General features: G+C 40.6%; 1 protein-coding gene across 1 annotated transcript in view; it reads right to left on the bottom strand.

The window, feature by feature from the left end:
- kcnq1.1 (potassium voltage-gated channel, KQT-like subfamily, member 1.1) overlaps window positions 1-26,340 on the bottom strand; it is a gene marked incomplete at both ends in the record, with an annotated part of 50,635 nt that extends 24,295 nt beyond the window's left edge. Inside the window, 4 exons of the mRNA XM_080431513.1 lie at window positions 400-478; window positions 848-974; window positions 11,758-11,848; window positions 26,000-26,340. Coding sequence (XP_080287639.1) covers window positions 400-478; window positions 848-974; window positions 11,758-11,848; window positions 26,000-26,340 — 638 coding nt within the window. The remainder of the gene's footprint in view (window positions 1-399; window positions 479-847; window positions 975-11,757; window positions 11,849-25,999) is intronic.
- Window positions 26,341-27,094: the final 754 nt, after the last annotated feature.

The following is a 27,094-nucleotide window of genomic DNA, read 5'->3' as shown; positions in this document are numbered from 1 at the left end:
ATAAATTACATTTTTACAATTACAACTAAATTAAATTTTAACCTTTGCATAAGACTGCATGCTCGTCAAGGCTATAGGGCAAGTGCTATACAGGCTGCATTCACACACACATGCATTCATGTTGAAGTATAAAAGTGAGTCCATTTGTGGAGTAGTAGATGTGACTACTACTACTACTACTCCTTCAATGATCTGGTCATTGGAGGCACCATATTTCCACACATGAAAATTCATAAGACTACCTCGCCAGATGGAAAAACAGAAAACCAGATTGATCACACACACACACACACACACACACACACACACACACACACACACACACACACACACACACACACACACACACACACACACACACACACACACACACACACACACACAGTCACAGTGTCTTACCTCACTGCAGAGGTGGCGAACACCTGGCCCTTGGAGCCCACTGTCAGTACAATCATCGAGGCAACGACTACAATCAGGTCTGAATGGAGACAGAGAGAGAAACACATTATGATGGTGTGTGTGTGTGTGTGTGTGTGTGTGTGTGTGTGTGTGTGTGTGTGTGTGTGTGTGTGTGTGTGTGTGTGTGTGTGTGTGTGTGTGTGTGTGTGTGTGTGTGTGTGTGTGTGTGTGTGTGTGTGTGTATTACTATACTTGTGAGGTCCAAATGTCACATGTGTAAAGAGGTGGGTGACTTTTCTTTTTTTTCTTTAAAAAAAAAATCAAGATATTGTTTTGAGTTATGCCTGATTTATACGTGTCATGCCCCAAAGACAGCAGATCTTAAAAACTTTTGATGTCCTCCCATGTATGGCATACACATTTCTATGATTTATTTATATTCACAAACCTATAATGGAGATGGGCTTCCTGGCAAAGCGCAGTCTTCCCCAGAAGCCCACATATTTACTCCGGCAGCCCGCTGACCAGAGACGAACAAAGTATTCCACACCGAAGAACACCACCAGGACTATCTCCTGCCATGTGGAACAAACAACCAACGAGGGAGAAGGAGAGATGGAGAAAAAAGAGAACATAATTAGATCAGGGGTCTTCAACATGGGGTTGGGACCCCTCGGGATCATTAGAATTACTACAGTGGGGCCACCAAATATTTGTGTGATGGGAACTTCGCACAGTGTTGATTTTGACACCAAATTCTATTCAGTTTTAGTCAAAGTCTTTTGAATAAAATTCCGTTTTAGTCATGTTTTAGTCATCTGAAATGTTTTCGTTTTTGTCTAGTTTTAGTCGACTAAATATCATAAGATTATAGTCGACTAAATCTACAGTTGATTAGTCGACTAAAATATATTTTGGCGGTGCCTTGATGGCGTCGTAATGGCTGATGTTACACTTGGTTGCATGCTGAAAATAGCAGATCTACAAGCTCACAACGCGTCGTGCTGCGACGCGTTGTGAGCTTAGAGATCTGCTATTTTCAGAGCGCAACACCCGAGTGCAACCAAACATAAAATAACGTGTATTTTAGTTCTACTGGATCTCTTCTCCACTAGTCCCTCACTAACACTTTACTTCTAGTTTTTATTTGTTGACGAAATCGTCAATATATTTAGTCTTAGTTTTAATCATCGTAGCTTAGTTTTTATTTAGTTTTCGTCAGTGAAAAATGGTAGTCGATTTTTCTTCATAGTTTTAGTCGACGAAATCAACACTAACTTGGTCCAACTTTGGTCCCTGCTTCATCTCTTTTTCAGCTAAGGGGTCCTTGGCCTGAAAAATTTTGACGACCCCTGAATTAATAATGTTACTTTTGCTGCAAATCATTCAGGCGTTGGTTGCCAAATAGATCAGCTCTTGTCAGCGAGTGATGCCGTCGTACAAGGGAGTATAAATTAGGCATAACAATAACAATAGCTGCATTCCTGCTATTTTTCAGGAAAATAAATGTTCTCTCAAATCGCCACTTTCAACCTGTCCTCTCTATTTTGCCAAGATTTTCACAAACTTTCAGAAATAGCACAAATGACAGATCTACAGGCTTTATTATTTCTACGCCAGTAAACCTGTGATATGATAATACAGTTTGAAAAAGTAGTGTAGTTTGTACTGTTTTTGTGTTACACCAATACACCATCGTACGACAAAGTACAAACTTCAGTTTCAAACTGTATTATCACGTCATCACAGGTTTACTGATGTAGAAATGTGGGTAAATTATTCATTGTGTTGTTCGACCTCCCTTCATTTGCAGCTTCAAGAGATAGAGAAAGAAAGAAACAGGAAAACAGGTCAGATATCAATATGAGCAGTGATGCAGTGGTGGTTGGAAATAGCGGGGGAATGAGGCAGTTGAAAGTACAACATAAACCTTTATCTCGTCTACTAATCATTATGACGATTATTATTGATAAAACTAGAACAAACACAGCACCTCATATATCTGTCTGAAATGATAAACATGGCAGCCATGGTATAAAGCCCTTATTTCTTTCTCTTCTGTTCTTTATTTAACCAGGGAGATTTCCATCTCTTTATCATGTGGGCCCTGGGGCTTTTTTTACAGGGTGGCTTGAAAAGCCTGACACTTTTTCCTCATTGGCATGCCTTGGTAGGAGGCCAGCCAATGAGGACTTGCCATCCTCTCAGACTGTGGAATCTGGACACATGGCAGAGCACAGCGGTGTCAGGTTTCACTTTCAGTTTCACGCACGCACGCACGCACGCACGCACGCACGCACGCACGCACGCACGCACGCACGCACACACGCACGCACGCACGCACACACAAAGACAGGCACAGATGCACACATTTTCTTTATATTGGTATATATAGCCACCCTGTAAATTACATTTAAACGTCAGTCTTGTTTAGTTTTTTCCTCTGCAGCCAATCCCTGCTTCACACATTCACACCCGGGAGCTGACCAGTACAACCACAGTTTTATATCGTCAAATGTCCAACACTTTTCAGGATTCAAATTCAAAAACAGCAAAAGAAGCAGATCTCTGTCCACTGAGCAGCTCCACAGGGGCAGATTCGGGATTATGGGGGGGAGGGGGGGGTGCTCTTTCACTTTATTATGTCCCCAAAATATCTAGGGCATGTTGTAAAAAAGCCTGGCGGCATACTCCAAATGAAGTCTAACTTTATTGGGCTTCAGCAGGGCTTGCCCGAAACGAACAAAAGTGTAGTTTATACACACTGCAGCTCCGCTCTGAGTTGTGAATGTTAGACTCGGCCTCTATATATATATATATGTATATATAGTGCTGGAACGGAGGTTTCACCACGCACAGATCTCTGCTGTTTGTTTACATCAACCTCTGACGTGCTTTAATTTACATAATTTGTCTCGGAGATTTCACCATTTCTGGCAACAGACACAGTGGACGGGGGTGCTATCTCTTTCCCATGGATGAATTGTCATCTGGTTGTGCTTGTCAAATGCACATATGGAGTCAAATGCACATAATAGCCCCTGTCAAATGCATATGTGTGGAGATTAGATGTCATGTCAAATGCACATACAGTATATGGAGATCAACATGCACTGTCCTGCACGACATAAACCAAATGCACATACCATATGTGGAGATAACATTTTCAACATGCACTGATGTCACACACAACAGAAACCGTGTCAAATCCACATCATATGGAGATTTTCAGGGAGATTTGCACTGATACAGCAGTGGTTCTCACTGAAACCATGTATTATTAGATGTGTCATTCTTTATTCATCCAAAAAACACGATGATGATAAACAACACCAATTTGTGTGTGTGTGTGTGCCCTGGGTGCCTCTGATATGTACATATACTAGAAATTTGCAGCCCGAACCTCTAGAGTTCGACACCTACTGTACGTGCCACTGCCGATGTGACAGATACTGTATGGCCATATCTGGAGATCTGTGTGTCTGTCAGTCCTTGTCCCTTGGGCTATTTACATTCATGCACGATAAGCTTCATTTAAAGAGAAGCTTGTAGGTCTGTTTGTTTTGTCGAGCAACACCGTCGTATGACACAGTACAACAGGTGGCACAAATCTGCACACATCTGCACGTACACACTGGTGTCTCCCTCTACGGGCTTTATTCTCTCCCCCCTCCCCCCCTCTCTCTCTGTGTGTGAGTATGTGTGTGTGTGTGTGTGTGTGTGTGTGTGTGTGTGTGTGTGTGTGTGTGTGTGTGTGTGTGTGTGTGTGTGTGTGTGTGTGTGTGTGTGTGTGTGTGTGTGTGTGTGTGTGTGTGTGTGTGTGTGCGCGTGTGCATGTGCGTGTGTACTGTATATACCATAGTGTATTTGTGTGTTCCAAGTGTGTGTCTGCAAGTCACCTCTGAACAAAAATGATGTGATTTCTCATCATCCGATGGAGCTTTGTGCTAGTAGATGTTCGCTTCATTGAAAGTAAACAAACAAACAAAATAAATAAATAAATAGACCAAAATGATGGTAAGTGGTGAAAATGAAGCAAGCTAATTCAAAACTACTGCTATGAACCCGTGCAGTGGAAACGGTGTGCAACAGATGTTGGATTGAATTCAATAATTTCACTGTAAAACAATATTCACTGGTTGAAGAGGAGGCTAGAATGAACGAGTCATTATGCAAAACCTACAGATTACTCTCCTGTACAACATTTGTCATTTTCCCAGTGACTGTGTGACTTGAACAGTATTTTGAACAGTTTAAAACAATTATCTATTTTAAAATGCCTTTCGTCTGCTTCCAAACGGTAAGCGTGCTTCCTTTCGGAAAGGACAACTTCAGGAGCTGTTTTTAGTACATTAGGGAACATTGTCTCATTACTTTCATCCATCCATTAAAACCTCACAATGGTGTGAGGGATAGGTAATAAGTGTCAAGCATGAACAAGGATGATTACAGGCACACCACTCTCTACTGAGGTCGCTGTGACAACAGGTACGCAAATCAGCACACATCTGCACGTACACACTGGTGTCTCCCTCTACGGGCTTTATTCTCTCCCCCCCTCTCTCTCTGTGTGTGTATGTGTGTGTGTGTGTGTGTGTGTGTGTGTGTGTGTGTGTGTGTGTGTGTGTGTGTGTGTGTGTGTGTGTGTGTGTGTGTGTGTGTGTGTGTGCGTGTGTGTGTGTGCGCGCGCGATTTGGCAACACCGGGGCCCATGATTTTCCGCTTGTTTTTCACGGATGTGGCAACGCCGATCCGCTTGTTTTTCACGGATGTGGCAACACCCCGGAGACCCGTACACTGTGCACCGTACACAATGTAGGTGGGAGGAACCTCAAGTTTTTGTAAATTCTCCAACTCTTTATTTTTGAAAATAAATAAATAATATAATTAGATGTTCAAGCACACACCTGTGCTATGTTAGCTAACATACTTCCACACCCAGATTTTCCCTGCCAGTATATGGGGGATCTAACTGGGAATCTTTCATCTACAAGTGTACTCCTCTAACCTCTAGTGCACCGCTGGCCCTTCATGCTGTGCTCTCTATAGATTCACGTAAGCTTGCAGTCTGACCTATACTGATCCTTGAGCACAAATGGACCCAGAAAAATCAATCTCATCTCACTGTTACAGAACCATGTTGGCCACTAATGAACTGGAGGAATTGGAGCCAGTGATTGCCTGCCCATGATCACCTCTCCTCTCCCTTAAACGTTGATGAGCGTTTATAGATGAAGCCACCACTGACAGCAAATCAATAGATGTGTTTAACCCATTAAGACCGGGAAAGCATACGTCATTTTAAGATTTGAACCACTTTAACCATTATCTTATACTTGGGGCTATTCAAAAATAGCAGATCTACAAGCTCGTAGTGCGGCACCGAGTGCCGCACTACGAGCTTGTAGATCTGCTATTTATTTATTCATTTTTATCGTGAAGAAAATTGCAAATCTTTGAATGTATATGTTTTTTAAAGCGAATATTTTCAACTCAAATCTTTGCTTCTGGGGGATTCTACAAATGTCTTCTAAATCCTAACAGTTTTTTTGGAGAAAAAAAATAACGTACGTTGCTATAATATCAGTGGTTCGCAAACATTTTTCATGTCAAGGACCCCCAAAATTATATGAATTTGTCCACGGACCCCCCCATCTCAAAATATTTGGTTCCAGGGACCCACATAGCAAAGATTTTAGTTAAAAATGCACACACATATTCAAAGATTTGCACACATTTGCACGATTTTCTTTTCCAAAAATAGCAGATCTACAACCTCGTATAGCTTGTAATATCTGCTATTTTTGAATAGCCAAAGAAATCTAAAAATGACACAGATGCGTTCCCGGTCTTAAAGGGTTAAAATGGACTTTTAACAGCGGCGGTGTGATTCATTTGTGGTGAATGATTAGGAAACACGGGGCAGTCTGGCAGGAAGTAACGCAACAGATGTTTCATTCTACAGGAGGGATTCCAGCTGAGGATGAGGAATGATTGGAAATGAAGATTTCCATCTCCTAAGTCTCTGGGGTGATATTTCCTCTCTCCTCTATATCCTCATTCGAACTGGAAGTTCAAGTCGGTCCGCCATACATATTGACAGTCATGTCAGGTTCTTTCATTCCTGATTCAGGGAGCAGCGGGGAGTAAATCAGCGTTTCCACAACCTTGGGGGCGAGGGCGGCAAAGATCACAGAAGCCTTGTCTGTTTGAAGGTAGTGTTAGCATATTAGGCAGTGGGCAACATAGGCTTACATGTATACATAATCCTTCCACATCCTGCACACATGTTTCGTTTATTTTCATTTCTTGTTTTGGCACCGTTTCTGTACGTCACAACGGCACTGGCCGGCCACTGGAGGCAGTATGGAGGCAGTATGGCTATATGAATGAACGTCATCACGCATAGACAGGGAGGAGGACGTGTTTGAAGAGCGTGGCGACTCGTTTGTCACGATTTGCGGTTTGGGAGTCAGTAATATTAAGGCCACAGCTCGACTGGAGAAGTCAGAAGATAAGCGACGGATGCGCTGTCCTGCTGTGCCTTGTGGTTTCTGGGTGGGTTGAGAAGAGTGGAGCTTCGCGTACTTAGGAGGAGTTATTGATTGTCCCACCGTAGTGATGTCCAGTGTCTGTGACGTATAGATACAAATACATAAATAACACAAAAAACCCTTACAGGAGGGAAAAAAAGGAGGCAACAGAAAAAAGCACACACACCCACGCGGGTTATTGTTCCCGCAACTGAACTGTGACATATCCAGCATCTCGCTCCGGCTGTGTGGGCCAACGACAGATCTGGCCGTAGCCAGTCGGTGAGTGTGGGGTTGTTGACGTACAGTAAGGGGGGACGGTGCCGAGTTGTTTTAGTTTGCCATGTATACACACACACACACACACACACACACACACACACACACACACACACACACACACACACACACACACACACACACACACACACACACACACACACACACACACACACACACACACACACACACACACACACAAATGATGTGTGGGATTCTGAACCCCAGGAAGACTAGCAGGTATCATTATACCTTATCATTAGGGATACTTTTAATGTAAATGAAAAATACTTAAATAAATAAATGTCAAAGGAGCTACGTGTTAGAAAAGCTGGTATGCTCCACTAAACTTTAGATAGACGTTTCTAGACTGACACATGAAATATTTTTCCTCTACACGTGTGCTTCAAGGATGGGTTGAAAAGTAATAGTCAATAGTTGTGCTAGCAGAGATATGAATGAACAAAAAGATGAAAAACGAACAAATGTTCAGGCTTAAAGATTAGCACATGCAACAACGGCCCTGCTTTCATTTTTGTTTTCTGAAAAGCACAGATTTTTGTCAAGATGTGAGTCTTATTTCATTTTCGTATGAAGTGGGCCAAACAAAAAAAAGTGGTAAACTAATGGATTGTGTTTTTAATACATACAGCCCCCATTCCTTTGAAATGCCAGTCCTGTGAAGAATGGCTCGTTCCTTGATGAAAGCCGGTGTTAAAAGCTTTATCAGAGCATGCTGCACCTCCATACAAACAACAGATAGTTCTGTGTATGTTAACCTTCCCTGTAAAAAGATTTAACACTCCACCAGGCTTCTGTGTCGCAGGGAGGGAGGTAGAAAGAACAACACTATGGGCCCTATTCTTCTTGCCAATGCTTTACCCACACCCGCTGCCCGCTACCCGTGAATTAAGCAAAATGTCCCTGTCCCTAAACGTTATCTTGTGGCTGCTATACCCGCTATTCTCCGTTATTTGCGCTTGGAGGTGTGCCGAGTGGGCGTGTTGTTGCGCTTTCCCTAAAATTGCTATCTTGCCCACACACGTTTGGGAAAGAGCATAGTGGATTCTAAAACCACCCCCTATGCCAAATTTGTTTGGGAGAGCGCCTGCCTGCAATGGACATGTCGGGAGACGGCCAGGGCGCACCACGGCACAACATTCAGGGGTCTCCTTCTCTCCAAATTCTCCACATATCTCTGTGATTCAAATTTTCCTATACAGAAGTGAGAGAGTTTATATCAGATGTTAGTCTATTCAAAGAAGACACTGATTTGTGCCATGCGTCGTGCGCAATGCCATTCGCTCCATTCAGTTTAATTAATTAATTGATAAAAAAAAACGTGGGCCGAAAATAGAGCCCAATAAGTACAAACCCAAACCCATGGGTGCAAACTAGAGAACTAGTCCAGCGCGCTTCAGCCAGTTGAAGGTAGAAGGGCTCATCGATGCGAAACAGGGACAATCAGAGAGAATAATACCCGGGCACTTCAGAGGAGACTACTTGAATAAAATATATTGGAGCACTGGACTGGTCTACACGTATTCATTATTCATCAGGGGTGACTGACATTTGGACTTGTGTCTTCCTCAGAGTCAAACTGTTTGACTCTCTCTCCTGAAGTGCCCGGAGGTATTATTCTACTGGAGATAGTTTCTCAAACAGTGGTCCAAGGACCATTGGTGAGCCCAGGCATAATTACAGGTGGCCCATGGGAAAATGAAAGGCGAACGTTTGGTGAAAAATAGCCAAACTACAAGCTCACAACAACGCGTCGCGTTGCAATGCGTTGTGAGCTTGTAGATCAGCTTTTTTCGGCTAAGAGATTTGGTGAAGAGGGAAAACTAATAGATCCCTGGGATCCCTGTCAAGAAAATACTGTATGTGGTTTAAAGTGCTTAAAATGTAAACAAACACGCAAGCACGCACACACACACACACACACGTACGCACACGCACACGCACACGCACACGCACACACACACACACACACACACACAGTAATATTGTAAAATATAAAACACAACACTGCGACACAATTAGTACAAAACACTGACGTTGGCCTACAAAGCAACCAAAGGTATGGCACCCCCGTATCTTCAAAGCCTGATCCAACCCTACAACCCCTCCCGCTCTCTCAGATCAGCTAACACAGGGAAGCTGTCAGAACCTTCTCTAAAACATCCGGGACAACTTAGATAGCATGTTATGTAGACAGATGCCAGGTCATTGTTGACCTGGCATCCTATAGCGTGTATAGTTTCAATGTAGGCTGATGATAGGTTCTTGGTTTACGTATGTATTAGTTATTATTAGATTATTGGTTTACTTACGTGTTACTTTATTATTAGATTACGATTTTTATGCATTTGATGTGTTATGTGTATTATGATGTATTATCTTGTGTCCTTGCTCACTCTGGATTAAGAGCGTCTGCTAAATGCCTAAACTGTAAACTATAAACAATTTATTAAAATTGTGTTTGACACAAAAACAACGTATTTACGCCCACTACCCCCTCAGGGGAATAGTCTGTCAGACACAAAAACAAACAAAATATATATATGTTTTGGTTAAAAACACAGTGGTTGCAGTGCTTACTCATAATGCTGAGCCAAAGGGCTGCCTGGTGACTCAGTCAGGTACAATTATACACAGACCATATGTGCATTAATCCTGGTGAGAAAAACAACCCACGTTTGACTCAGACCCCCATCTTGTCTTGCATGTCCCCCCCCTCTCTCTCTCTCTCTCTCTCTCTCTCTGTCTCTCTCTCTCTCTCTGTCTGTGTCTTTGGTTTCCTGTCTCTTAAAGTTGCCCACCCCTGCTCTAAGTGCTAAATGGACTGCATTTATAAAATGCCTTTCTTTCTCCAAAGCTTTGGGGGCTGTAGCTCCAAATTTTCACAATATTTATCTGTAGAACCGAGTCAAACTAAATGCAAGTGCTTGTTAGGGTGGGGGGAGGGGAAATATGATTATTTTGGGGGGTCGTGGCCTGAAAAGTTTGGGAACCCGTGACCTACTTTCTGTATCTGAAAATACAAATGCCAATAAAAAAATAAACCTGTGCCAAACACAGGGGTCTCTCTCAGCACCGGTCAGGGCTCCTCCCACTAATCCCCGGATTGAAGTCACAGATTAATTTGACCGTGTCGGATGCCTTCTTATTATGAGCCACCTGCACCATATAATGTCTTTATTCACTGGTCAAGGTGACACTGAATGTCACATGAGACCTGCATGGTCCAGCCAGCACCTCAGACCCCCTAAGATACTGCTTCTCACAGTGAGGTCCTCGGATATTCAGAAATAGCCGATCTACGAGCCCACAACATGTTGCAATGCGCTGTGTGTGAACTTAGATCTGATATTTCCGAAGAATGTTCAATCAAATTTCGACCAACTTCTTTAGCCTACACCTGCAAACCATTGATGTCTCTTGATGGGTCCGCGGCCAAATAGATATTAATTTGGTGGGTCCGTGACATGAAAATGTTTGAGAAACACTGCCCTAAGTATTATTTGAGTCCCCATTCATCTGCCTACAAAATTAATCTGTTGTCCCCCAAGCAGACAAATATACAACAGGGTTACCTTAATTTAATTTATCCTTGATTTTCCAGTTACTCAGCTGGCAGGAGATAATTTATCATGGTTTTAGAGATGTTGAAATAGATGCACTGTGCACTACACACATCTTATTACATAGTGTGTGATGTGATGTGTTACTTTTTGCCAAAGTTCTCATAAAAAGATACAGCACTGTATATTTCCTGTACAAAAGGTTATTTATTTAACTTATCATTGATTCTCATGCCTGTTACACTATACTATGAATGTTCATACAGGGAGTGGGAGGCATTTCTTTCACCTGCCTAACAAGTTCACAGAACATTAGCCTGGTTGTTTGAGTAAAAGTCATTCCTTTTGGAATTGGAGGTAGTAGATGTGACTCACTGCTGCCACCTTGTGGAGCAGTTACAAGGTGTGGCACTGATCAAACATGTTCAAAACTACTATGTCCTCCTGAGGACAAAATAATCAACACAATCTAAATCATTGTAGGAAGACGGATCAATTACAACAATTAGTCATCGATCTGACAAAAACCAAGTGAAGGTGAACATATAGCATAGCATCTTATAGGACTGGTTCTCAATGTGGGGACTGGGGACCTGTAGGGGTCCTTCAGAAAGTTCCAGGGGGTCCCCAGCTAAATGATTGATACTCGTGAACCAAATGGACGGCATGGGCGGCAATTTATGTTTCTGCAGTGGGTAATCAAACCACCCCACCCTCAGAGTTAAATTAACACTGAGGATCTTACAGTGTAGATTGGGGTCAAACAAATTGTGGCCAAAGACGGCATGTCAAACTGGGGATCCTTGAAATTAAAGAGGTCCAAGTTGAGGATTTATGTTCCGCCGTATAGGACGGTGCCACGTGCCAAAAACAGCACATTTACAAGTTCACAGCGCATGGCATCCACGACATGATTTGAGTTTGGAAATCTGCTATTTTGTAGGATGCAGGGTAAGACTCACCACAGAGAAGAGCGTGGTGTGAGCCAGGGCCTGGTACTGATCTATGGTGGACAGAACACTGAGGATCAGACAGGTAAGAACGATGAGGAACCTGGGAGACAAGAGACACACGCACAGCAATGCTTATTACATTTGCTTTAACAACCCATTAAGACCAGGAAAGCATCTCTGTCATTTTAAGATTTATTTTGGCTATTAAGAAATAGCAGATATACAAGCTCATAGAGCGGCACCGAGTGCCGCGCTAAGAGCTTGTAGATCTGCTATTTTAAAAAAAAGAATCTTGATATAATAATCGCGCAAATCTTTGAATGTACATACTTTTTAAAGCGAACATTTTTAATTCAAATCTTTGCTTCTGGGGGGATTCCAAACACTTATTCTAAATACTAACAGCTTTCTTTAAAAAAATATGTTGCTATAATATCAGTGGTTCTCAAACCTTTTCATGTCAAGGACCGTATCTCATCTCAAAATATGTTGTTCCATACGATATGCTGATAGTGATAATTGTGGGATCGCTAAAGCGATCACACTACTGTTATCTTCACCGTTTTTGGGAAATTTTTTTGGCCCCTAACTAGTCCTTCATACTTTTAGCTACAAACTCCGTTCCAACTCTTCAACGTTCGGCCTACTCAGGACATGTCGGCTACCATTTGAATTTTTGAAATAATTTGTACTTTTAGAGATATTTTACTTTTTACTGCTAAAAAAATCCCATTCATTTCAATGGGGAAATTCATACTTTTAGCTAGAAACTCCGTTCCAACTCTATAACATTCAGCCTACTTAGGACATATTGGCTACCATTTGAAATTTTTAAATAATTTGTACTTTTAGAGATATTTCACTTTTTACTGCTAAAAAAAATCCCATTCATTTCAATGGGGGAATCCTATTTAACTACAGTGGAGCCTAGCAACTGCTTATTAGACCCTAGCAACACCATATTAGACCATAGCAACCACCTATCATACCCTAGCAACCACCGATTAGACCCTAGCAACCACCTTTCTAACCTAGCAACCACCTGTTTTACCCTAGCAACCACCAATTAGACCCTAGCAACCACCTATTAGAACCTAGCAACCGGCTATCAGACCCTAGCAACCACAGTTTTACCCTAGAAAACTACATTTTACACTATTCAACACCGACAAACCTTTAGAACCGTAGACCTTTAAAACCTTTCAAACCTTTCGAACCTTTCAAACCTTTCAAACCTTTCAAACCTTTCAAACCTTTCAAACCTTTCAAACCTTTAGAACCTTTCAAACCTTTCAAACCTTTCAGACCTTTCAAACCTTTCAAACCTTTCGAACCTTTCAAACCTTTCAAACCTTTAGAACCTTTCAAACCTTTGGAACCTCTTAAACCTTTAGAACCTTTCAAACCTTTAGAACATTTCAAACCTTTAGAACCTTTCAAACCTTTAGAACCTTTCAAACCTTTAGAACCTTTCAAACCTTTCAAACTTTTAGAACTTTAAACCTTTCAAACCTTTAACACTACTAACAATATCAATACCCAATACCATCAACATTCTTAGCGATCCCACACTGTTTCTTCAGGAACAGTACTTTCTAGTTGCTATATAGTGTTTATTCAGTCCCTGTCTCTCCAGCTCTTTAAAAAACACAAAATACAGGGTGGGTTGCCACTTTTATCCTATCACGAAAGAGAAACCTAACAATCACCTCCAACTACTGTAAAAGTATTAGATATGTATTAACATACTCCATACAGATTGGTTAAAATAATATTTTATTCATTAAAATAACTTCTAGATTGCAACGTTGACATGCTACCCCCGAATGTGTGCTCCAAGGTCATGCTACTGTGTGCATACGCAATACAAACACGTGCGCACACGCTCACACACACACACACACGTGCGCGCACGCGCACACAAACACACACACACACACACACACACACACACACACACACACACACACACACACACACACACACACACACACACACACACACACACACACACACACACACACACACACACACACACACACACACACACACACACACACACACACGCACAGGACATTCACATAAAGTTCAGACAAAACACATACTGTACCATTCTGCTAATTCCCTGCAAGGTCAGAAGGAGCATTTCAACAATAAGAGGCTCTTGTGTCCCTGCCTGCTTCAGATAAAGATATTTTATTTTGCAGATAAGGCCCTCAAGACGCTGTGCCACCTCAAGGGTGAACTTTACTGACCCTTAAACAGGTTGGTGGAGTAAGTACTCTGATTATTTACTTAAAGGGATATTTCACTTTCAAATAAAATAAACATTTAAAAAATATATTAAAAATAAATGAAAAAAGTAATGGAAAAATCACGGCCCCCTCACGCATTAGAGTGTCCTACTAATGTGTGAGGGGGCCGTGATTTTGCCATAACTTTTTTCATTTTTTAAAAATATTTATTTTTTATGTTTATTTTATTTGAAAGTGAAATATCCCTTTAAGTAAAAGTAGAAATAACACAATGTAGAAATACTCGTTTACTTGTTTCATGTAAAATATTCAAAACGTACTCAGATTATTTGCTTAAGTAAAAGTAAAAATACCACAATGTAGAAATACTATTTTTTTAAATAATTGACTTAATTGGTTAATGCATGTTTTGTATTAATAAACAAAATCTGCAAAGTAACTACATTTTCAAATAATTGTAGTGGAGTAAAAAGTACAATAGTTGCCTCTGAGATGTAGTGGAGTAGATGTATATAAAAAAGGGGAATTCTCAAGTAAAGTACAGTAAATATACTCAGTTACTTTCCACTGATGTTGTGCCCCTGCTAGTTTGAGATAAAGCTATTTCATTTAGCAGATAAGGCCTCAAGTGACTTGAGGACTTATCAAATGTATTGTCACATCACACGATAACAGATGTAATAGAGTGGGTGAAATGCTTCTGCATATTGTACATTTACAGTTAGAAAAAGTTAGAATGGAGAACAAAGTTAATTAACAGGAAGGCACAGAATCAAATCTAATGCAATGTCCAATATAATGTTAAACGTTGCATGTGGAAATATACAGTGGTGGAAAGTAACTAAGTACATTTACTTAAGTACTGTACCTAAGTACAATTTTGAGGTATTTGTACTTTACTTGAGTATTTCCAATTTCCAATACTTTTACTTCTACTCCACTACATCTCAGAGCCAAATATTGTACGTACTCCACTACAATTATTTGAAAACTTTAGTGACTAGTTACTTTTCAGATATACATTATGATATTATGAAACATACATTAACCACTTTAGCCCTATTTTATACCTAGGCTATTTGAAAATAGCCGATCTACAAGCTCACAACGTGTCGCGATGCGACGCGTTGTGAGCTTGTAGATCGGCTATTTTCAAACATGTTAGTACTTTTACTTTTGGTACTTTAACTACATTTTGATGCCAACACTTGTGTACTTTTACTCAATTACATTTTGAATTCTGGACTTTTACTTGTAACAGAGTACTTCTATATTGCAGTATTGGTACTTTTACTTAAGTAAAAGAATTTGAGTACTTTTTCCACCACTGGAAATATAGCTCTGGTCCATAGCGTTAGGAGTTCTCTTAACGCTATGGACCGCTAGGTGTTTTCAACCTTATCTTAATTGGTCCTCGATACTCATTATACGATGGCACCTTTTCTGTCTATTCATTCTGCATCTCAGAGGTGTTCAGAAAACGTAATGTAATTACATCGTCGACGGTGATTTCAAACAAGTATTCAAGCTTTTTTTAAACAATAAATTGAAACAAATACCACGGCTTCTGTATAAGTTTGTTAACTTTCCAGGAAGAGAAGGAGGACATAAAAATAACAATAAACTTGATGTGTATAGCACTTTTTAAGAGCAGAGTCACAAAGTGCTTGACATAATAATCCACAACACAAAGATAAAATCAATGCACCACAATAACAAGAAATAACGACATACAGTACGTTAAAATTAAGAGTGCTGGGCGTTGAAAGCAGGTTTATAAAAGTGAGTTTTCAGAAAGGATGTGAAACAAGGCAGAGATTCAGCAAGCCTTATCTCCTCGGGCAAGGCATTCCAAAGTGAAATGATGGAATGAATTGGACAAATTCATAAGCACACAGCTGAAACGATTTTGGACGTGGGGGGTTATCTGTCACAAGTCACAGACTTTGCCTGTCTTGTCTAGGTCTTATATTTCTACGTTATGTTCATGTTCTGGTTTTCATGGTCCTATGTGCTATGTCTTCTCCAGCTGTAGGCCTATCTCTTTGTAATCAGCCCTTAAGTATATATTAGTCTTGTTCTCCAGTCAGTCCTTGTCAGGTCATTGTTCAGGGTTGCATCAGTTTGTGATTGTGACGTCTTCTCTGTTTATCTGTATTAAGTTCACGCAAAAAAATGACTTATTTTCTAACAATTCCACACCCCATGAAGCCTTGAATTCATGGAGAGCTTTTAGTTTTTGTCAAATTCCTAAGCCAATAATTTGATGACCGGGTCATCGGTCGGTAGGACACTCAGCAGAATTATTCAAATTATTGGCTCAGGAATGGGACAAAAACACAAAAATATCTCCATGAATTCAAGGCTTCATGGGGTGTGGAATTGATAGAAAACAAGTAATTTTTATGGTGAACTACTCATTTAACTCTACCTGTCTTTCTGTCCTGCATTTGGGGTCCTCACCACCACACCAGTATGTGACAGAATAATAATAATGACACAATAATAATAAAGGATGACTGTAGAGGGAAGAGATGGGAGTGGTGTAACAGAGAGACGCTGATATGTAAAACAGATCATAATTCATTTCTCAAACTCATAACATTGTTTGATCAGGAATATATACCTCCTCCAGACTCTGTGTTCCTATCTTATAATAATGCAGTTATGGGAATAACATTATTAACCCATTCAATCCAGGGAACGCATAAAAATGCCTTCTAAATCCTAACAGTTTTCTGGAAAAAACGTATGTCGCTATAATATCAGTGGTTCTCAAACTTTTTCATGTCAAGGACCCCCAAAATTATATGTTTTTGGTCGTGGACCCCCATCTCAAAATATATTGTTCCATGGACCCCCAGAAGTAAAGATTTGAGTTACAAATGTTCGCTTTAAAAATATATATATTCAAAGATTTAAAGAAAATTGCAGATCTACAAGCTCATAGCGCGGCACTCGCTATGAGCTTGTAGATCTGCTATTTTTGAATAGCCCAAAGTATGAAATAATGTCTATACTAAAATCTAAAATGACACAGATGCGTTTCCGGATTGAATGGGTTAAGATATTGCTACAGGAAGCGGACAGGGATATTGAATGATGTATTATATATGGTTTGGTACAAGTGTAACTGGAGGAGTAAGGCATATTATATTGTCTCTGTCGGGTGGAAACCTCATATGTCCAAAACTGTAACTTTTGAAGATTCAAATTCAAAAACAGCAAAAGTAGCAGATCTACAAGCTTCGCGCCACGTATCGAGCTTGTAGATCTGGTACTTCTGATGCTTTTGTGTGACACTGTAGTATGATCAAGTAGGGCGTTAATTAAGAAAAAAAACACAAAGTGTTATATGGATATAAGAGGTTTCTGCCTGACAGCAATATATTACATATATTATACTGTGTCGTATGGCGGGGTCACACGCCGAAAACAGCCGATCTACAAGTTCACAACGTGTCACGTCCGCTACACGTTGCGAGCTTGTAGATCGGCTGTTTTAAGCGCCACGACACAGACGGAACATAAAATAGGTCTTCACACTTCATGGTCTGTGTTTGTTTTTACATTATAATGGAAGCTCTTATCTTATGTCTCCCACTATGACCATGGTTTATTGGAGGCTATACCGGGAATCATATACTCCCTTTTAGTGCCACATATATGCACACATACGCATGCCATACAGAGGCATGTACTGAACACAATACCACACATTAACACACAGATACAAACTACAAGCAAAATAGAGTAAAGACATGCTAATGGAAGGGGTTAAGGGTTGGATGGTGGGAACTATACATGAACCAGTTGCTGACAACAAAGGATACTAGGAATGGGGATGAGCAGGATAGTTTAATGTGTGACTTCATAACACATACTGTATACGAGTGTTCATTGTCTTGCAAAATATATTACATCTGTGAAAGCAACCAGAACGCTCAGCTCTGATTATAATTATTATTATAAATAGTATAACGCTGCAGAATAATACCAAAGAAATTGTGACTTTTCGCCCCAAGATTTCTGGTATTGTTCCATTGGGGACGTGCAACCTCCGCTCAACCTGTGTCTTTGGGACGGTCGACAACATCTACAAGTTGTTGGACCCCAACACAATGGTCCAATGTTCAATGCTTAAGGTCAAGAACCAAGAACCAAGCAGGATAAATACAAATACAGGTACAGAAGCATAAAAATGTTGGGTCATGTTGTTGGTCAGACAAGATGTTGATGTTGCATCGTGGGTGGAAGGTCATATGATAAACAATCTGGATTCCCACACAACACAAGGTTGGAGCCAGGGGTCATCAACATGCCCACTTGTGAAGGAACTTTTCCTCAAACTAAAGTTTTGCCACGGACATACAAAATGAGTGGTCAATAATATTACCATAAATACTAAATGTATACTAGTCCAGTAGGCACGATGGAGAACACATGCTGTGTTTTTAAAGAGGGAGAGTGGTTAGTCCTCATCCCTTTGTACTTTTTATTATTTAATTTTTTAAGATGCTAAGTAGGAAAGCTGAGAGGGAAGGCGTAGATGGAGCAATTTGTGGGATTAATCGGCTGTGACCTCACTGCCGAAGGGCCAAGGTCAGATTACTTTTCAGCCTAATTATTCAGAAAACCCCAGACCACAGAAAATCCACTGAATGTTAAAAGTTCAGATTTTTGGGGTGTAATTGAGGTCATAAAACCCCCCAAAAAACATAAAAAATAAAAAAAGTGAAAATGAATGTCATAGAACCTTTAATGTCAATGGGCATTTGGGAAACTAAGCTCTTATAGTGTTAAACCAAGTTAAAATCAGATCATTCATTCATGTGTCATTCATTGGCATGGAAGACATTTTTTTTTTATTGGTTCTCGGCAGTGCTGCGTTTCTGGGTGTACTGTCACCTTAGGCCAGTGGTTCTCAAAGTGGGGTCTGGCGCCCCTGGGTTCCACAAGCACATTGCTGTGTCCAATCCTGAATTGCACACATATGACACCACAGCAGTGTTACTGCAGTGTTTAACACTTCTAATGGCCATATATAACTCAGTGACCGATGCTCTGTTCAGCGCAATATAGGACTGGATTTGAAGGCCTAGAAATATGGTAAACAAACACATAAAATAACTCATGTACTGGCATGCAGTGTGCAAAATACATTTGCACTGGTCGGTCCAGTTTGCGAGATTAACTGTGGACGCACGCACGCACGCACGCACGCACGCACGCACGCACGCACGCACGCACGCACGCACGCACGCACGCACGCACGCACGCACGCACGCACGCACGCACGCACACACACACACACACACACACACACACACACACACACACACACACACACACACACACACACACACACACACACACACACACACACACACACACACACACACACACACACACACACACACACACACACACACACACGTAAGTGTAATTGTAAGATCATTTTACTCCCATATGAGTGGTGCGGCACAAACTGTAAGTGCCAAATGCGGCAAACAAATGGGTGTTGGGGTACTGTTACCCCAAATACTGGCGTCAGAAATTAAAATGTCCTGTCAAAACGTGTTTTATTGCAAAGATTGACCCACAAAACTCAAGAATAGACACCAAATATATTGGATAACTCCACATGAAACCCTCCAATATTTAACACCTCTTGACCATGACCGCACCGCTTTAAAACCTCAAAACGTTGGTCTCGGTCTTGAAAAAAGTATGATCCACTAAATCCATGAAAGAAAACTTTTAATATATGATGTAGGAAGGTATTATGACCAACAAGAACTATATCACATTACTATTGCAATTTCTTTTGGGTTTGGGACTTTTTTTTGGCTTAGATTGACTGGCCTACTAGGCGGCTAGCCACAGTGACATGCTTAAATGCTTGGCTTAAAATTTTCAGGAGCAAGCAGTCAAAGTATGTTGCACGAGCAAACATGCGTTCCCTGATAGTACACACACGCACGCACGCACGCACGCGCACACACACACACACACACACACACACACACACAGTGAGAGTGGGTAACAGTGATAAGGCTCCTGCATGGTCTTTCAGGAGTCCTGGTCCTGGGTCACTGATAAGGCTGTGCTTGTTCCTAACTGCTCCAGACGTCCTCCTCCCACACACACACACACACACACACACACACACACACACACACACACACACACACACACACACACACACACACACACACACACACACACACACACACACACACACACACACACACACACACACACACACACAGACAGCATGAAGCTCCATCCTGGCTGTTCATTTAATCCTCTCACTCTGAGGGTTTTAATTTCATCCTGAGAGTTAAATGACTCACCCCTGAGGGGTTTTAATGTGCACTAACTCACTTTGCAAAAGGAAAGGAGCCAAGCGATCCCAAAGCCCTTTGCTCCAGTGGCTCCCAAAACATGGTGTCATGTTGACTGATATATATGACTGAAGAAGGACACACGACCGAAATCCAGTGGTGGAAAAAGTATTACATTTTTTTACACCTGAGGCCGATTCTGAAAAACCTCAAACATGTATTAAAAAATTACAAAATAAGTATGTTGCTATACATAGAAACAGGAACCCCAAAAGGGGTTCCCGTCTTGAAAGGTATACTGTAGTTACAAATAGGGGCTCCCGCCCAAAATGGGTTAAGTAAAAGTATCAATATTGCAATGTAGAAATACTCTGTTACAAGTGAAAGTCCGGTATCCATTTTTTTAAAAAATGCACTTAAAGTACCAAAAGTAAAAGTACTCATTGTGCAGAATGTCCCATTTCACATGTTCAAAATGTATAAAAAACCTTTTGAAAATAGCAGATCTACAAGCTCACAAAGCGTCGCATCGCGAGACATTGTGAGCTTGTAGATCTGCTATTTTCAAATGGCTGAAAATATAGGGCTGAAGGTGTTAATGTGTGTTTTGTAATAATAACCTAAATCTAGTAACTAACTAGTAACTATTAAAAGTTTTCAAATAATTGTAGTGGAGTATTGTACAATATTTGCCTCTGAGATGTAGTGGAGTAGAAGTAAAAGTATTGAAAATTGGAAATACTTTCGTAAAATAAAGGTACCTCAAAATTGTACTTAAGTACAGTATTGAGTAAATGTACTTAGTTACTTTACACCACTGCCCGTCACAGGGTATGCCTGGAGAAGGTCATACGACCGATAGCTTGCATTAAACTGTGATATCTGCTCAGTGTTTTGAGTGTGCGGCGGCTGCTGTTTGTTGTGTCTACTTTTATTTTGTCTAAACTTTTTCAAAAACATTTAACTATTTTTTTTTCAGATATTGCGATGCAATATGTTGTGAGCTTGTAGATCGGCTATCAACATGACTATGACACTGCCAAACGTCAAAGTATAAAATAGGACATTCAGTTATTAATTCAGTTATAGTAAATTTTTCTGCCCAACATTTTTCAGACACCAATGCAGTGAATTTCACCGTGTGGGAACATTTCAAGCAAGTGCTTCATGTATTGTTTGTTTGTTTGTTTGTTTGTTTGTTTGTTTGTTTGTTTGTTTGTTTGTTTGTTTGTTTGTTTGTTTGTTTGTGTGTGTGTGTGTGTGTGTGTGTGTGTGTGTGTGTGTTTGTTTGTTTGTTTGTTTGTTTGTGAGAGAGAGAGAGAGAGAGAGAGAGAGAGAGAGAGAGAGAGAGAGAGAGAGAGAGAGAGAGAGAGAGAGAGAGAGAGAGAGAGAGAGAGAGAGAGAGAGAGAGAGCCAAGGTGGCATTCATATAAAACACATTAGAAATCATATCCTTCATGATGCCCTTAAATGCTTCGAAGGGTATAATGAATATGAATGTATCTAATTTTAGATCTAAGGTTATTATCACAGTTTCATTGAATCACTGAGACCTGGATCCTGAAGTTCTGGTTCATACCTTTTTTTATTATTATTACAAAACATCAATGAAGCAGTTTAAGCACCATTTAATACTTTGTCTAATCGAGCTGATCTCCAACCTCACAACTCTTTGCGATGCAACACATTGTGTGAGCTTCATGGAGATTTGCTAATTTCTACAAATTTCTAAAACTTGTGAAATGGGACCTTGTGCACAATTAACACTTTTACTTTTGTTACTTTAACCCATTTAGACCTGAGGCCGATTCTAAAAACGCCTTCTAAGTTTGCAGAAAAACTTCAAACACGTATTCAAAAATTACAAAAATATATATATGTTGCTATCCTACTGTACATAGCAACAGGAACCACAAAAGGGGTTCCCATCTTGAAAGGTATAGTTACAATAGGGTTCCCGCCCCAAAATGGGTTAAGTATATATATTTTATGCCAATACCTTTTCTACTTTTACTCAAGTATGAATGCATGCAGGACTTTTATTTGCAACGAGTGTATTTCTACTTTATTCAAAAACAAAAATCTAAGTAAATTCTTCCAGCACTTGGACCTGGATCCTGGACAGGAAGGTTTCCTTCCTGTCCAGCAAGCAGCACATGCAGGTTGAGAGGGTGGCAGTGCCAGGCAGGACCATGTACTCTGTCCAAAGACATGCAGGCTGTGCCAAGTTTAGCCGCCCCGCTATCAGTGGCAGTGAGTGGTCCCTGATAGCACACATGATGGGGGCGGGTTGGAATGAGGGAAGATCACAGCTAATGTATTCATACCCCACATTCCTACAGCATACTGCAGCCACTGGCCTCTAACACTCCAGCCTGGAGCTGTTGTGGAAAGCAATGGTTCTCAACCTGTGGGTCAGGACCCCCAGGGGGATTCCCACATAAATTTGGGGCGGGGGGGGGGGGTGTCCCTAGATGGCAGTGAGTGAAGTGACTATTTAAGGACTTTTAAGACCTTATTAATACCTTAAAAAAAATACCATTACTGAATCAAAAGTAATTAACAAACTATACTGTAAAAAACTGGCAAACATTGGCCAAATAGTTAAATAATATAAGAAAGCGGATAAAAAAAAAGCTAATCTACAAGTGATAAGCGAGGCGTTGTGAGCTTGTAGATCAGCTATTTTCACAATATTTATCTGTGGAACCGAGTCAAACTAAATGTAATGCCTCAACTCCTACAATTCAAGTGCTTATCAGGGAGGTGCTTATGATTATTTTGGGGGGTCAAAGCCTGGTCAAAGGGGGGTCCCCATGCAGCCAAATTTACAGTTTTAAACACTTGAAACCCATAGCGTCCCTTTATTCTGGAGGCTGAACATTCAGCGAAAATAGAAGGATAATATCTGTCAGCAGACACAGGCAGAGATGTGTGTTTTCAATGAGTCTAACATGGTTAACATGGAGTTTGAAGTTACAACGGGTTAATATAGGAGGGGGTGTGTCTGATAAAATGAATATCAAATATCTAAATATTGAATCGAGCAACTTAAAAACTGTCTGGGGTGAAACACAAAAGCCTAAATGAACCGCTACGAGCTTGTAGATCTGCCATTTTTGAAAAATCTTGAACATTTTGTGCAAATCTTTGAATACATCCCTGAACAAAATATTTTACAAATGTTCGCTTTAAAAAAGTATATATAAGATTTGCAAAAATGTTCACGATTTTTCAAAAATGGCAGATCTACAAGGTCATAGTGCGGCACCTGCAGATCTGCTATTTTTGAATAACCAAAGAAATCTAAAATGACACAGATACCTTTCCGGTCTAAAGGGGTTAAAGGACGGCTATTCTAAAATACATTTTCATAAATCTTGACTTTAGTGCAAAGGCTTCCTGGACCCATGGATAAAAGAACAACAACAACAATAGCAGCCATCTGTATCTCCCACGGTGCTTTGGGATGTCAGTGTGTTAGTGTACAGTATTGTATTGCTTGACGAAACACCCAGCTTTTCAAAATAACGTGACAAGACAATCACATTGATTTAGGGATTTGTTGCAGCGATGTACTGAAAAACTGCGAAGCTGCTACAGCTGCTTCACCTAATCATTAATCTCACGCCAGGCAACTAATAATCAATCATTCAGTATTATATAGCATCTTTTGACATACTGTACACTTGTGGGGGAACCAATGCTTAGATTGTAGTGTATAGTGTTGTTTCCCTGCTGTGCCTTCCTGGCAGAGAGAAATGAATGATTCATCTTACAGTAGCCCTAATGCAGTGGTTCTCAAACTGTGGCTCTGGGCCCCAAGGGGGGTCCCCAAATGATTTTGGGGGGTCCCTAGATGATTTGCTTGTTATGCAACATTGTTTTCTTACTCAACAGTAAACTAACCAACATAAAGTACAAGTGTATACAGAGTATCTGCACCTTTCTAAAGTGACAATTTAAGGACGTAAGAACTTTATAATACCTCTAAAATAACAAAGTGACAAACTATACTTTAGATCAGCTATTTTCACAATATTTATCTGCGGAACCCTGACTAATAAGCCAAATATGCCTTAATTAGAATTGTCCTCTTTAACTAAATTGTAAAATTAAAAACACCTTAAATATTTACTTTCACTCAATAGGGCAATGCCCGTCGCAAGTTGATCATTTGTCCATGTTTGGTCTAGCCCTATGGAATTTATGGAATGCATGTGAAAAAAAAAAACATATTTAAATATTGATTTGATGCTTATATTAACCTTAGGAAGTATTAAGATGTTTTTTATTTTCACATGCATTCCATAAATTCCATAGGGCTAGACCATACATGGACCAATGACATCATCAACTTGCAACAGGCATTGCCCCTATTGAGTGAAAGATTAACTGATTTTATTTTTTATTTTAGTTATAAGGGCAATTATAATGTATTAAGGCACATTTGGCTTATTAGCCAGGGATCCTTTTAAAGGTGCTGTGTAAGTGATACTTTTCGGTTAAAACAAAGAGTTGTTTTGTGTGAAAAAGTTAAACTCTCTTTAGTGAAAATAAAATACATTTCCAGGTGTGTTACAAATGTAATCCAATCTGGAGATTGGCTATAGAACCCCACAAAGGACATTTTTTTTGTATAATGAATACATGAATAGGCCTACATAAATAAATCGCTTAGGCAAAGTCCACTGCAATGTCCACCCCAGCAATGACCGTCGCCGACATAAATAACTTTTGAAAGTTGTTATGGAGGTTCCTGTTTTCCAAAGCATACTTTTATTTAGCCCTGAAACATGCATGACTGTCATATCATGACAGTCATGGCGCAACTTGTTCCTGGTTTTGGATTTTTCTCCATTTACAACCCCTACATCTACTTAAACGTTAAAATTTCAAATGTAAAGTGCTGACCCCACGGCCGTGGATGTAACAAGTTGAAACGCTTAGGTTTAAGTACCAGTATGTTCCGTATTGTTCAATAAAAAGCATTTTAATTCGATCGGCGGCCATTTTCTCATAGAGATATAACCTATGAGTGCAATACACCTCCCAACCAATAGGGTCGCAAAGTTAAAAGCATAAGGACATTTTGAGAAAATGGCCACCAATCGCATACAAATGCTTCTCATTGAACAATACGGAAGATATGGGTAGTTAGACTTAAGCGTTTCAACTTGTTACATCCATGGCCGTGGGGTCAGGACTTTATATTTGAAATTTGAACGTTTATGTAGATGTAGGGGTTGTAAATGGAGAAAAATTCAAAAACAGGAACAAGTTGCGCCACGACGCTTGTGACAGACGAGCGTCATGTGAACCATGGCTAACTTTTATTCTTTACCTTGAGGTGCCCCGTTTCTATATCTATGGAGGTGCCCTATGTCATGAACTCACACAGATACGTGTTCGCTTTGGCTTCTGCCATTTAATGGGTTAATCAACAAAATAGGTACAGCTGGTCAGGCTTAGCCAATACCCTGCCAGGCTATACTGCAAGGGTGTATTAAATGAACACTAATTGCATTCAGCACACCCTATTCTATCCGTTTCTATTATATTATGCTATCAACAGGCTACAGGTCTATCTTATAAACGCATATGATTATATTAGTCTAATGAAAGTATAAAGTTCAGTAATCCACTCACACAGTGAAGTGATAGACGAAGCACTTCCAGCCTGTCGGCCGCTCCAGAAAGTTGTAGACTTTCCCCTGAATGAACGCCCGGGTGACGGGGGGCTTCACCCCGGCGCTGTACACCGACATGCGGACAGACATGCGGGGGTGAGAGAGGTAGGGGTGGTGGTGGAGGACCGTGAGGTGGATGTTGTTGTTCTCCTGTTGTCCTCCTCCTCCTCCTCCTCCTCCACTGTCCTCTGATGGCATGGAGGTGTTGGCACCACGGTTGGCAGTGCCAACACCCCGCGCACGCGGACCCCCTGGGACGTCCTGCCCCTGTGCGCCCTGAAGCGTCGCCGCTTCTGACATCTCCAACCCGGCTGGGTTCTTCTCATGAGACGGAATGTTACAGTCCCACTGTCCTATTTTAAAAGACATTTATAATAAAGAGTTTCTTTTCCAGTGTGGATTAAGCCTTCATAAGGCTGGCCGTCCGTTCCTTATAAACACCTTCTTCCAGACCAGCTGCTGCTGCACTTGAACTTGAACTTGAAACCTGGAGGAAACGTAACGCAACATCACTTACATTCCTCTTCACGCTATCAGTACAGACTGACTGACTGACTATCAGTAAAGTCGACTTAAACTTGTGTTGCTCCTGATTAGCCCAGTGAGACTGACTGCCAAGTTGCCAACCTGTTGCTATAGTGGTGGAAAGATAAGTAATAATTATCTACTCAAGTAGGCCAAATACCATTTTGAAGGTGGCTGCTGTAACAGTTGGCTACATTCACTGTACTTGAGTATTTCCATGTTTTGAGTACTTTTAACATCTACTCCACTATAGGCTAAATCTCAGAGGCAAATAGGATATTGCAGGTAGCCTACTTTTTACTCCACTATACCCCCCACATATATGGACATGGCTATAGTTACTAGTTACTTTGCAGATTTGGATTATTACCATAATACAAAACATACAATAGGCCCACATTAAGTTCTTAAGACATATTTTATACTTAATAGCCTACATTTGACACATTATGAAAAATAATTGTAGGGTACTTATACTTTGGTAGGCTACTGCTGTATTATTTTGATGCCAAAAAAATACTTTTACTCA

The sequence above is a fragment of the Gymnoscopelus braueri genome, assembly GCF_963280865.1.
Source record: "Gymnoscopelus braueri genome assembly, chromosome: 1".
NCBI lineage: Eukaryota > Metazoa > Chordata > Actinopteri > Myctophiformes > Myctophidae > Gymnoscopelus > Gymnoscopelus braueri.
The sequence above is the reverse complement of the archived record's forward strand: the minus strand, read 5'-3'. Positions and strand labels throughout refer to the sequence as shown.